General features: G+C 47.8%; 1 protein-coding gene across 1 annotated transcript; it reads left to right on the forward strand.

The window, feature by feature from the left end:
- The first annotated feature begins 10348 nt into the window (after window positions 1-10348).
- On the forward strand, window positions 10349-12754 carry LOC146049323 (uncharacterized). The gene is made up of 2 exons (XM_083165793.1): window positions 10349-10888; window positions 11805-12754. Exons 1-2 carry the CDS (start codon window positions 10427-10429, stop codon window positions 12360-12362), a joined length of 1020 nt encoding a protein of 339 aa, XP_083021919.1. The 5' UTR covers window positions 10349-10426; the 3' UTR covers window positions 12363-12754.
- The last annotated feature ends 1964 nt before the right edge of the window (window positions 12755-14718 follow it).

Consider the following 14718-nt stretch of genomic DNA (forward strand, 5'->3'; position numbering starts at 1 on the left):
CACGGGGCAGGAGGGATTGGAGATTCCTGCTGCGTTCCACCCTTAATACATTTGAAGGATACTCAATATTTGCAGATAATCCTGACATCGGGTGCTTTCGGGGAATTACACGCAAATATTTAATGATAAATGGACCCCTATTCCTTTAAACTGGAACCCTCATGAATTACACAGGTTCTGTGGCTGGCTGACTTCAAGCCAGCATTCAAATTTTTTAATCAGCCACAGAACCTGTTTAATCCCTTCAGTGATGGGGGGGGGGGGTTAAAGGAGCGCTCCCCACTGGGCGAGTTTTTTATGGGGAGCGCTCCCTAAAAAAAACACACCACACTCTCCCTGGGTCTGGGCAACGCCGCTGAACTGTGAATCAGCCGCTGCCCGGCCCTGCTCCCGGTAGCCGGACAATGCAAAACCCGGAGGGGAGGGGGGAGGAGGAGGGAGGAGGAGGGAGGAGGAGGCGGCGCCGCAGTGGGGAGGGAGCTGGGCAGCGCCGAAGCTGTCTGAGATCAGTGAGTGAACTCAGCAGCGCTGCCATTAAACAGTGGCAATCCCGAAAATTTTCCGGCAAAATTCTCGGGATTGCCACTGAAGGGGTTAATTTACGTGTGTCCCGGTTTAATGGGATGTTATGGTAAGCCTACATACTGGCCAAAAGCTTGAAGGAACCCTATGCTGTGCTTTGTATATTGGGGGTTATTCTACAGTAGTTTACTCGCAAAGTCACAATCACTCTCAAATGGGCAAAACCATGTGCACTGCAGGTGGGGCAGATGTAACATGTGCAGAAGAGATAGATTTGGGTGGGGGTGTACTTCAAACTGATACCTATGTTGCAGTGTAAAAATAAAGCAGCCAGTATTTACCTTGCACATAAACAATAAAACACCCAAATCTAACTCTCTGCACATGTTACATCAGCCCCACCTGCAGTGCACATGTTTTTTTTGTGATTGTGCCTTTGCGAGTGAACCAGAAAAAAACCCATTATACCTCCCAACATGACCCATGTCCGGAGGGACAAACTACTCTACTGGTCTTTCCTCTTCATTAATGAGTGCCATCACCTGTTTTGAACAGGTTATCTGATAACAAAGGTGTTCCTCTACAGGTGATCGCAATCATAAATGAAGAGGAAAGTCCAGCAGTAGAGCATTATGTCTCTCTTGGGCCCTTATTCTACTCGGCTCGGTACGGCCCGCGTGCGGCCGTACCGCCGATGTTTTTGTTCTGCACATGCGCAGAGGTCATTCTGCGCATGTGCAGCCCCCTTCGCCGCAGACGGATTTCGTCCGCCGCAAAGGGGGCGTATAGGGGCGTGAGGGGCTTCAGCCCCTCATTACCCTATGTGTACGCCCCGCGTTTCATGGGCGTTCCCATGCAAACGCGGGGCGTATGCATGGTAATGAGGGCATGACGCCCTCATTACCATGACATGGGGGCGAAAAGCTGACGTCGCCGGATGTCAGCTTTCAGCCCCCTTTCAAGCTCCCACACGGACGATTGTCCGTGTGGTCTGAGCTTGCGGGAGCTGCCGCGGCGTGCGGGCCTGCCTTCGATGGTCGTCGACCATCGAAGGCAGGGGGCAGCTCCCACCATGGTGGAGGCGTAGCCTCCACCATTTTTGTGCGGATCGCCAGCCGTCCGTGTACGGACGGCCGTGGCGATCCGTCGGGTGGGCGGCCCTTGGTTTGTGCGGTCGGAGCCCCGTGTGCGGCTCTGACCGCACCAACCAGAATAAGGGCCTTGGAGAGGGTCGTATTGACGGTATTGTATGTATATATCTGTACGTGTGCAACCCATCATCTATGTACTGTAAATATAATGTACACCTGAGACGCACAGGACATATCTACACGGGAACAGATGACAACAGAACTCCTGAGGGACTTTCCCGCCTCGTAACTCTTTTTTAAGCTTTCACAATCAAAGGATCAAAAGGTTGCCAGGTTTGAGAAGTGAGCACGTAGCACAGGGCACTGCCAAACATGCTGAGTGTGCCAGGATGTGTCCACATGCAGCGTCTGGTATTTCATATCATGCTCTACAATGTCCCATTTTGAAACCTCAGCCTGATTAAGGATTTTAGAGTATTGTAGTGTTTATATTACATGGGGCACAGCATGGGGCATAGCCACCTCTCCCGAATTTCTGGGATTCTCCCAGACTTGGTGGCAACCCTCCAGGGGGCTTTTCCAGTCACTCATATTCTGGGATTCTCCTGATATTCTGGTGACTGGAAAGCCTGTACAGCCTCCAGCTACTGCTGGACTGGTCTACAGGAACATAGCCGCCGGCCTTCTGCACTGAGGAGTCAGAGAGGACATGTCTGGTGACATCATTGCAGAGGGCGGGGCTGTGGCCAGGGGTGTAGGAGGGGAAGGGCCAGACAACAGGAAGCAACCTGTGCCAATCGCACTCTACTTCCGGCCTGTGCGTTCCACCTTATTTCAGGCCTGGGCGTTCCACTCATCGTAAAGGCATTTTAAGCGATTTCTGCAGCCTCTGTGTCTGTTGAGATCAGGTAGTGGCGTCTATGAAGGAAGAGCAGCCTGTGGTGTCCCACTATACAGGAGGAGCAGCCCGTGGTGTCCCACTACACAGGGGGAGTGGCTTGTGGTGCCCCAGTCACACACACACACACACCTCACCTCTTATAGAGCAAATGTTTTAAGGTTTTTTTTGTCGTGATTGTAGCTCCACCCTCTTACTGAATTAGGCCCCACCCACAATGCTCCAGGAATTGATAATGCATGAAGTGGCAACCCTAGGCATAGCATGTCACATTGGGGGTGATTCGATAACGATCGGATGGGGTTTGGGGTCTGCGCATGAGGAGTGAACAGGAGTGAACAGCTTCAATGAGTTTCACACTTGCCATGCCGTTCGCTTCAGAGGGGGTGGACGGGGGCGTTAATCCGCTTGCTAAGAAGCATTCAACCGCTGCTAAGCGAGTGGTCCTGAATCACCCCCATTGCTGCATGTCTAGTCATTCAGTAACAATAGGGTACATTTATTAAGGTACGTGATAATGTGGCTGGTACTTTATCACCGGCCAATCAGCTGTCATTTTTTAAACACAGCCTGGAACTAGACAGTTAGGAGCTGATTGACCGATGATAAAGTACCAGCCACATTATCACTTCACCAAGCTTAATAAATCTGCCCCAATGTCCTAAGCCTTATTCCACTACCCTAAAAACATCCCTTCAATGTTGCATGAACCTGTCACATATAATTCCCAAACTCACTTACTGTAGCTGCAGCTGGGAACCCACTGATCTGCGGGTACACACCACTTCATACTGATGCAGACAGGCACAGGAGCATCAGAAACCCCAACCGGCATCACAGTGGTATGCCTCCTTAAGTACAGCATGTGACTCCTCCCTCCCAAGTACAGCATGTCCCTCCTCCCTCCCAAGTACAGCATGTCCCTCCTCCCTCCTGAGTTCAACCATACCTCCCAACTGTCACAATTACAGCGGGACAGTCCTGATTTTCGGGTCCTGTCCCACTGTCCCACCCGCGGCAGGCATTGTCCCGCTGCGGGGGGTGGCAGTTGGGAGACCCCCCAATCTAATAGAATAGACGCTGTGCGCATGCGCACAGCGTCTATTCTCGTATGAAAATTAGGCGGCGGCTATTTAGCATAAGCCGCACCCTCATTTGCATATGTCCCGCCCCCTTTTCGGACGCTCGCGCGGTCCCTATTTCCTCAGCACAGAAGTTGGGAGGTATGGTTCAACACATGAGCTGCTGGGATGTTCCTAAAGTTGATCTGTTCAGGCTGGTTTTGAAAGAGATCTATCTATCTATCTATTTATATGAAACCCCAATATTCCATTATGCACTTAGAAAATTGTAAAGAGTAATTGATACAATATTGGCTGTCCTGCCACAGTGTTCCCTGAGGGTTAGGGAACAGAAAAATCACAATCTATTACCCAATAGTGGTTTGGTGCCTATAATTTAAATACACAGTCCATATATGATGATCCAATTTCAGTGAAGCGGAGAGAGAAAGTTCATCCAAAAATTGTTTATTTTGATCCTTCAATGAGTTGTCACAGATATTACAGCTTTGTGGAAACGTTCCAACGCGTTTCGTCTACACAAGACTTCAAGGGACATTTTTACAATCTTTCAGCAAAGATAGATTCACAAATTGTCCTTGGGAAAATCCCTTTTTCCTTTGGGAAAAATACAAATATTCCTGATCCTAGATTTCATATAGGTTTTTTTAAACCTTACTCAATACTCAATATAAAGGGTGGATATTTGTTCATCCGGATTTTTAACAGCACATTTTAGGCCTATCTCTACGGAGGACCTCTACCTCCTACAGGAAATGGCAAGTAGATTCCTGTAGGGAATGGCAAGTAGATTCCTGTAGGGAATGGCAAGTAGATTCCTGTAGGGAATGGCAAGTAGATTCCATTCCACAAATTATAATGTTTTTGCTGGGATTATAATTACCGTGCTTAACATTAGTACAGGGAAATACATCAACAACATATATGACTACAGCTAACAAATTGCAGTCAGGAATTACTTAACTAGGTAATTAATTAAGACAATGATATGACAATGATGTGAAACATCTAATTTGTTATTCGCTTTGTGATACTCTTTACTGCACTGAAAGATCAATAAAAGGAGCCATTGTCCGGGACTATCCTCTTGCATGGAATCATAGAGGAGAGATATGTAATTGAGCATTGAGAAGATAGTGTGTGGCCACACACCCTTTTCCGGAGAGTGCGCCCACGCTGCTGTAGGTGCGGGGGACTGCCTGTAAAATACTGCGTCTCCCAAAACTTGCAGAAAAGTAGGCAAATAGGCCATGTGTGTCTTGAGAATTACAACAATTTATATGACACTGCTGGGTGTGATGTGAGAGAGAGATAATAACTGAAACAAATAAAGCTTCTTATATACTGTATTTGTCTGATCATTATTTGGTCCCCATGAATTTTATCCATTGTAGTTGAGCTTTATTTCTCTGCTCATCTAAATTTTAATTAATTATAATAAATCTCTGATTTGGGAGAACTGCAGCTGTTGGAGGTCAAAATAAGGTAGAGGCACTCATGCATCAGGCAAGTACTGAGGAACGTCCCCATTTTGCTGATGACTAGGTCGGGTCATCTGCAAAATTCAACATATTGAAAATCCTCAATTTGCTGATTCTGACCTAAAAATGATTTTGCTGGACTCTTGTTAAATCGTGCGTTCCTCAGAGTCCAGAGCTGGCCATAGACATAAGCAAACTAGACGATTGCCTAGTGAATTTGCCTATGCATAGCGGCCGGCTCAGATAACACTGGTGGTCCGTTGGGTACCCAATGGTTGGCACCGCTACTGGCAGCTCTACTCTTGCAAATCTAAGCTGAGCCACAATTGATAGTGCCGGAGCGGGCATACAGTGCTGCCGGTGATTTGTTGTCTTGCTGCCCCTAACAAATAGGGCCATTGGTCCTGGAGGAGGCAGTTCTTCCTCCCATGAGCCTTTAGGGAGTCAGTCATAACCCTCCTAACCCTCACCACAATGCAGCAACTGTGTAGAGGCAGACTGGCACCCAGCCAGTGTGTGTGAATGCAGATTAATACAGCACTACTTTGGCACTATGTGTATAAGGGCATTTCTGCATGGCACTATGGGTATCAGGGCATTACTGTGTGACAATATGTGTATAAGGCGTACTATGGGGTGGTGTAATGTGAACAAGGAGCACTATGGGGTGGCTTAATGTGCAAAAGGAGCACTACAGGATGGCATAATTTGAATAAGGAGCAACAGCGTGTGGTGCAATCTGCATAGGGAACACTTCTGTTTGCTATAATGTGAATAAGGTTGCAATACTGCGTGAAGTAATTCGAATTGTGGGTACTATTGTGTGGCCATTCCCCTTCCAAGCAAGAACACATACCTTTTTGGGGACGCATACTGTCAATGTTTTGAATTATGGGGAATGGGGACACCAATGTTCTTACTAACACAGGGTCCCAAAATGAGGATTGATATGGGTGAGGGGTGATGGAAGTTACTGGCTGAATCTTATGGTTATTGATAACATTCAGTGACATCAACACCCTCCCCCCATGTAGTTGTTGACAATATGACCAGATTTGTCTGCATGTTCAGTGGACAAGGGGGAGTGTGTATCATTAACAATAGAGGGCCCTATTCAGACCTGCTGTCCGAATTAGAAGCAGCCGCGATCAGGTAAATGACGCCCCTCTAGGTTGAAATCCCACAATATCTACTGTATTCTTGTTGACTCTATTGTTATCATGCATATAGATTTAAAATATCTTCTAGCGCAGAATCCTGGCACCCTAGAGTATCAGTTTTGTTTTTTTGTCACCCCCTAGGCCAAACATTTCTTTTTTTTTTTTTGTAAATGGGCCCCTTAGGTCAGCAGTTTATAAAGGGTGGCCTTGTTACCTCGTTATACCTCCTGGTATACCCTCTTATCACTCCTTGCATTGTTCTTTACACTGTGCATTATCACATAGACACACAAATACTTTATCACCCTAGAATTGAAGTCAATGCTTCAGTAATCAGACAACGCACAATGTGGTGTCCCAACAATTGATTGACCTGTTAGTCATTTCCACACAAGAGTGAGAGTTTGGGTGTGAAACCACCAGAGTCGGTACAGTCTGTGAGAACCACAGACAAGACAAAAGGGGAGGCGGAGCCTTGTGCTAGAAAGCTCTGGGAATCTCTCTTACCAACGTGTTCCGTCACGTCGAGAAACCTGTACAGCCTGTTTTATTCCACCATTCATCTGCTCTTCAGCAATATAACAGCGCAGCCACACAGGATTACCGGATGAGTTAGCTAATTCTATGCATTTATTATATGGAGCTGCAGTGGCTAGCCAAATGTGACATCATCGTTCATATGACATCAGGCGGACCATGGTGACCCGCTTCCCTTGTGTCACAATCTCAAAAATGATAATCTTATCTTGTTACTCAAGGATATGGTAGAATAATCGGTACTTGTTTTCTAGCACGGCCACCCTGATTTCCATCGGGGTGGTCGTGTTGAAAAAATCGCGTCGGTCGCATCGCATGCGACCAAATCACATGCGACGCGACCGACCCGATTTTTTAATTGAATCAAATGTGAATAGGGTCCCTGGGACCCGATTTTACATTGGATTCAATGTAAAATATTCCCTAGACCCCCAATTTTACACCCTGAACCCCACGCCACGATTGACGCCAACCCGAAGCGTGGCGAGCGCAGCGAGCCCGCGAGGGGCGGCGGTGCGCGTCCTCGGACCTTTTCATTCCCCTACTATCCACGTCGGTGTGGAGTTGAGAATATAAAGTGTGGCGAGCGTAGCGAGCCACCGCGCCCGAAGCGTGGTGAGCGTAGCGAGCCCTGCGAGGGGACGCGTAGAACTTCACAGGTATACGCGTCCCCTCGCTGCGCTCGCCACACTTTATATTCTCAACTCCACGCCGACGTGTATAGTAGGGGTATGAAAAGGTCGGAGGACGCGTACCGCCGCCCCTTGCCGGCTCGCTGCGCTCGCCACGCTTCGGGTTGGCGTCAATCGTGGGGTGACGACGGGGCCATATACAATGGGAATTTCACATTGTTTCCTATGTGAGATGGACTTATTTAAGTCCATCTCATCTTGTGCCACATAGAAATTCAATGTTCTGACTGTCGAGTGTCGAAAAGTCTCTGGATCGGCTAAAACGGCCGCGGATTGTCGAAAATCAACAGTGAATTAGGCAATCCGCAGCCGTTTCCATCCAAAACAAATCCAACTTTAAAAAAGTCAGATCCGGCACCCTTTAATGCTGTTGTTAACGGCAACATTTCCCTGATGGGAAATATAGGCACAGATTGAATACCTCATTAAAACTTCTAAGTTCCCTTTTACCTAAAGGAGAACATTTTTAATTAACAGTCAATTTAATTAAAGATATTTACTCAACAATATGAGTTAATAAATATATATTTACCAAAATATCATTCTGTAAGTGCGCTGTGTATACATGAGAAGTGAGAATTTATATATTAGGCGTTTATCATTGCATTCATTTTGGCATACTTATTTTTGTTTATTTTAAGGACAGCTACTATGTTTGTCTATTGCAGGCCTTGGTAATCTATGGTTTACCAGGTCCCCCCATGCTGGGCCATATGATTGCGGGGAGGTTTTGAGAGCACTTGTATTTTCCAAGCAACTGGAGAGCCACAGCTTGTCAAGCGGAAGTTCTAAAGGATTGTATAGGGATGGCCATCAACCATCGATTATTCAAAATTATCGATGGTTTATGGTCGATGTAGAATAGTTTTGCCATCGATGGGGGAGAACAAGATGGTTTGCCTCCATCGATGTCAAGCATAAACTAATAGTTTTTTATTCCTCCAAAGGGCCAGGACATGGGGCATAGCCCTGTCCCTGACATCTGTTAAGCCCCACCCCCATGTTTTTATTGTCCCACAGGCCAACCAGTCAAAGAAAATAGGTAAAAACATTGATGTCATCTATTGCATAGTATGCCACTATCAATGACAATGGCAACGATGGGCATCCCTAGGATTGGGTAGGAGATACTGCAGCAGGCCAGATACAGTGGGAATGCTTAGCCTCCCCACCGAATTGGGCGCAAAGTGAGTGCCTCCCAGTCCCTAGCTTGCTAGAACTTGCAGATAAAGGGGGTGCCTTGATGGGTTCTGCAAGTTTAACTTAATCGGTCAATGTGTTCCCAAATTCCATTGTTTATTATGGTGAGTGCAGAGCCTCTGTTATGTTGCTTTAACAATGAGGTCACCACATGCACTTCCAACCCAAACCCACCTTGAGAGAATGTTTACATAAATGTGATCAGTTTGATCCCTGTGAGAAGCCGGACTGACATGTTTCTGGGAAAGTGATTTCCATCAATCAGAGGCCAATTATTTAGCATTCAGACTTTTCTATTGTCTTCTGAAGGTCGTGTTCTGCCCGTGTCTTACTCATCCCTGTCAGATATACTATGTGTTACTGTGTCATTGTTATTAGTCACAGCGCTGCTATGACTAATGTCTACAGTCCTGCAGTCATGTCCTGTGGAACGCCGCTGCTTATATGACAGTTACTCAAACTGTTCAAAATGAGCAGATTAAAGGGTTCATCCGCCTTTAGGTGACTTTAATGTTTGGATTTGTATGTGCCCCCTATAAGCTCTACTTAGGCCCCATACACACCAGAAAGATTAATGCAAGATTAGGGTACAATTCGTCGTTCGTAACGACGGTTGTGCATGAATCTTATCACTATCGTTTGTTTTTTACTCACGATTGTGGTCGTTAACGATTGGATGCGCGCTCCCGTCAGCTCGTATGTCGCATTGGCGGTTTTGCCTCCTGCAGCAGAATCAGCCGATCCGCCCGCAGATTGTGTGTTGATCATATGCACATCGTTAGCACATTGAGTGTGCTTCCGTCGTCGCGACCATCCATCCGATCCGTGTTTTCGCGCGAGTTCCTGGACACTCCTACCGCAGCCATATTGCCCCGTGGATGCAGCAGCGAGGGAGCACACTTCTACTGCGCGCACCTGACAGCAGGTAAGCAGGCCACCGCTGACCTCAACACCCCACCTGGGTCCCCGCTGCCCATACCAGGCCACCTCTGACCTCAACACCCCACCTGGGTCCCCGCTGCCCATACCAGGCCACCGCTGACCTCAACACCCCACCTGGGTCCCCGCTGCCCATACCAGGCCACCGCTGACCTCAACACCCCACCTGGGTCCCCGCTGCCCATACCAGGCCACCGCTGACCTCAACACCCCATCTGGGTCCCCGCTGCCCATACCAGGCCACCGCTGACCTCAACACCCCACCTGGGTCCCCGCTGCCCATACCAGGCCACCGCTGACCTCAACACCCCATCTGGGTCCCCGCTGCCCATACCAGGCCACCGCTGACCTCAACACCCCACCTGGGTCCCCGCTGCCCATACCAGGCCACCTCTGACCTCAACACCCCACCTGGGTCCCCGCTGCCCATACCAGGCCACCGCTGACCTCAACACCCCACCTGGGTCCCCGCTGCCCATACCAGGCCACCGCTGACCTCAACACCCCACCTGGGTCCCCGCTGCCCATACCAGGCCACCTCTGACCTCAACACCCCACCTGGGTCCCCGCTGCCCACCAATAAAGGTGCCCAGATGTATTATGCCAGCCCAGCCGCCAATCTTCCCCTGCGGCCTACCTACCAAATATTATGCCACCACCACTAAATGTAATGTAAAGATGATAAATGTATAGAAATATGATTTATTAAAATTTCCGAAATGTATAAAAACAAAACATTTATTTTTATTAATTATATACAGTTTAATGAAACATATAATTTTAACTACTATTTATATTAACCAAACTATTGACATTTGAAAAATATGTACATAGACTATTGTCAACTTTTTTTTTTTTTGGCAGGAATGTCCCAGGCACTGGTCAAAGAACAGGAGTTTGTGGAGGCATTCATAGAGAAATACCGCGAACTTGAATGCCTCTGGAAGACAAAGTCGAAAGACTATAGTAATAAAATCAAAAGAGCTCAAGCGCTGCAAGATCTCCTTGAATTTAGCAAGAGCTACAACCCAGAGGCTGATACGGAATGGGTCCGTAAAAAGATCCAGAATTTGCGGACTGTGTTTCTTAAAGAACATAAAAAAATACAGTCTTCCAAAAGGTCCGGTGCTGGTGCAGGAGAGGTTTATGAGACGTCGCTGTGGTACTACCACTTGCTGACCTTCACACTCAGCCAGGAGGTGCCAAGGCGAGGGCTCTGCATGATGGTGGAAGGCGAGGCGGATGACGTGACAGCGGCCATGGATGAAAGTTTCCAGCCGTTATCAGTAAGTACTGGTCCAATGTGTATATCACCCCTTTGCCCCATTTCTTTCTTTCAATCATTTTTTTGTTCCTTTATCCAAAAAGATTTTAAATGTGGTCTTCCTGCCAGGGGACAGCACCAACACCATTGAAATATGCCTTATATTGGTCCCTGACCTGTTTGGCTCGTGCTGTCCCCCGGTACTGCTGGGCCGGCATCTCCAGGGACACAATTGGGGCAACCTCCCTGGGATCATCTGGGTCCTCCGGCGGTGCTGGTCCTGCCGGGCGATGTGCCCTTTCTTTGCGGCGAAGTAAATTGTGCAGGACGCAGCACGCCATGACGGCCCAGTCAATTTTATCCAGCCGGAGGTTGATGGCTGTGTGGAAAATGCGGAATCTGCTGGCCATTATCCCGAATGCACTTTCCACAAGCCGGCGTGCCCTGGAGAGCCTGTAGTTGAACACCCGTTTGTCGTGGTCCAGTACACGCTTGGCATAGGGCTTCATGATGTGTTCATGAAGCCCAAATGCCTCGTCCGCAACAAATACAAAGTTCAGCCCATGCTTGGTTTGTTGAGCTGTGGGCAAGTGCATGGTGTTGGAGGCGAGCCTGTGGTAGAACTTGGTGTCCTTCAAAGTTCCACCATCTGAGGCCCGACCATTCCTGCCGACATCCACAAAGAGGAACTCGTAGTTCGCATTGACCACAGCCATCAGCACAATACTGAAGTACCCCTTGTAGTTGAAGTAGTACGAACCGCTGTGGGGTGGCTGATTGATCCGGACGTGTTTCCCATCGATGGCTCCTCCACAATTAGGAAAGTTCCACGCCTCATCAAATTCAGCAGCGATGTTTTGCCACTCCTGAACGGTGTTGGGGAACTGAAAAAAAGAGAAGGTGATGTTAACTAATTGTTGTTGTTTTCTTTTCCACAGACAACAAGTACAGAGATAGAGGTGGTCCACACCTCAACCCCTAATCCAACCCCAGAGCCACAAGACTCATCGGGAACAATCTATGGAGTTCCGGAAACCCCCACCCCGCCTCAACTAATTGGCAAAAAGAAAAAACGCAGAACCAAGGCAGTTCCTGAACAAGAAACCGATGATATTCTGGTTCGAGCCGAAGAGGTGCTGCGTAGGCCATCTGATCAGTTTGACACCTTTGGAAAGTACATGGCTGATGGCTTACGGAAGCTACATCCGGACCAACAGATGGCGTTCGAACGCGTCACAAGCGAACTCCTGTTTATGGGCCGACAGGGCCGCCTGTCAATCAAAACCACACTGATGGGGCTTCTTCCATTGCACCAGACGCTGCAACAGATGCCTGCCGTACCCTCACCAGCCATTGCATCATTGCCTTTAAATACCCCGCCCATTAGACAATCCTGTACCCAACCTCAGACCCCACCCCGGTACAGTCACATGTATACAACATTGTTGGGAGACAGCACGAACCTGGATGATACACCGGTTTTGCAAGATTTATGACCGCATCCCATACAATTATTTCGCAGTTGGCATGGAGTAGTATGTAACACGGTGCTTGTGGCGGAGATAATGGCCATGCTGACTTGTTGCATACTTGTAGAACAATGGGGCCGGGACCATTGTATATGCAGTATGCAACAGGTAATCATGAGTCCCTTTCTTTATCTGCGCTACAAGCGCCGTCTCTCTACTGCTCCATACTGCAAGGCAATGAGGCACTGGTTTGGTTTTAAGTTAAAATAATTTTAGTAGTTATGGCACTTTGCCTATGTTTTATATGCTATGTGTGTTCTTTCTATAGGTCCATGCTTGGAGCAGTATGGCACATGGTGCATGTTGTGCAGACAATGAAAGGACCTTCATGCTACAGTGGCGCAGAGTGCAGAGCAATGGGGCCGGGACTACTACTTCTGCACTATGCGCCATGGATGCATGAGGGTGCTTTTGTTGTCCGCGCTACATGCGTCGTCTGCCATACTGTCCCTTGCCGCACGGCAATGAAGCATTTGAAATGCCTTGTTATTTTTAGGGCAATTTGCCTATGTTTTATATGCTATGTGTGTTCTTTCTATAGGTCCATGCTTGGAGCAGTATGGCACATGGTGCATGTTGTGCAGACAATGAAAGGACCTTCATGCTACAGTGGCGCAGAGTGCAGAGCAATGGGGCCGGGACCACTACTTCTGCACTATGCGCCATGGATGCATGAGGGTGCTTTTGTTGTCCGCGCTACATGCGTCGTCTGCCATACTGTCCCTTGCCGCACGGCAATGAAGCATTTGAAATGCCTTGTTATTTTTAGGGCAATTTGCCTATGTTTTATATGCTATGTGTGTTCTTTCTATAGGTCCATGCTTGGAGCAGTATGGCACATGGTGCATGTTGTGCAGACAATGAAAGGACCTTCATGCTACAGTGGCGCAGAGTGCAGAGCAATGGGGCCGGGACCACTACTTCTGCACTATGCGCCATGGATGCATGAGGGTGCTTTTGTTGTCCGCGCTACATGCGTCGTCTGCCATACTGTCCCTTGCCGCACGGCAATGAAGCATTTGAAATGCCTTGTTATTTTTAGGGCAATTTGCCTATGTTTTATATGCTATGTGTGTTCTTTCTATAGGTCCATGCTTGGAGCAGTATGGCACATGGTGCATGTTGTGCAGACAATGAAAGGACCTTCATGCTACAGTGGCGCAGAGTGCAGAGCAATGGGGCCGGGACCACTACTTCTGCACTATGCGCCATGGATGCATGAGGGTGCTTTTGTTGTCCGCGCTACATGCGTCGTCTGCCATACTGTCCCTTGCCGCACGGCAATGAAGCATTTGAAATGCCTTGTTATTTTTAGGGCAATTTGCCTATGTTTTATATGCTATGTGTGTTCTTTCTATAGGTCCATGCTTGGAGCAGTATGGCACATGGTGCATGTTGTGCAGACAATGAAAGGACCTTCATGCTACAGTGGCGCAGAGTGCAGAGCAATGGGGCCGGGACCACTACTTCTGCACTATGCGCCATGGATGCATGAGGGTGCTTTTGTTGTCCGCGCTACATGCGTCGTCTGCCATACTGCCCCCTTGCTGCATTCCAGTCAATTAATATAATGTTCTTGCAATATTTCAATAAACAACATTACTATATAAGCATTTAGGATAACAATATTTAAATCAACACAAAGCACTTTTAAAAATTGTGTGTACTCAATGTGCTGTATGACACATGGTACTTGTGGTACAGACAAAGGACATGGCCACGTGGCACATAGTGCATATCAATGGTGCCAGGACTATTGCATCTGCACTATGCATCACGTGAGGTGGAGGGGACATGCATTATCTGCACAAGCACCATGTGTCATACTGAGATCTACCTCATGTCCGAACAAAGACAATACATTTGCTTTATATTTTTGATATTTGCATAACTTTTTTGGCAATTTTTATATTTATACTGTAAAAAAAAAAAAAATTATCAGTATTTGTGAAACTCACAGTTACATTATTTAAATAAAAAAGGTTATCTTTTCACTACAAGTGTGTGGTATATTTTTCCTTACCTTGCAATACTGATGCTGCAGGACCTTCACGATGGCTTTACAGGTCTCCGGGATGATGAGTCCCAACGCTTGCGGGGAGATGATGGATCCAAACTTGAGGTCCGCCAGCGATCGTCCTGTAGCCAGGAAACGGAGGCTCACCACCAGCCGGTCCTCAGCAGGGATAGCCATCCGGTACTTGGTATCCTGCTTCTGGATGTGGGGGGTGACCAGACGCAGCAGCTCCTGGAAGGTCTCATCGTCCATGCGAAGGAAATTGCGATAATCCAGGCGATTATTCTCGCGAATCTCCATCAGCAG

Source organism: Crinia signifera, chromosome 12, assembly GCF_055691185.1.
Source record: "Crinia signifera chromosome 12, ASM5569118v1, whole genome shotgun sequence".
Taxonomy (NCBI): Eukaryota; Metazoa; Chordata; class Amphibia; order Anura; family Myobatrachidae; genus Crinia; species Crinia signifera.

Coding starts and splice junctions, on each gene's coding strand:
- LOC146049323 (XM_083165793.1), top strand. CDS start 10,427: ATGTACATAGACTATTGTCAACTTTTTTTTTTTTTGGCAGGAATGTCC. Junction 10,889..11,804: donor AAAGTTTCCAGCCGTTATCA/GTAAGTACTGGT, acceptor TCTTTTCCACAG/ACAACAAGTACAGAGATAGA.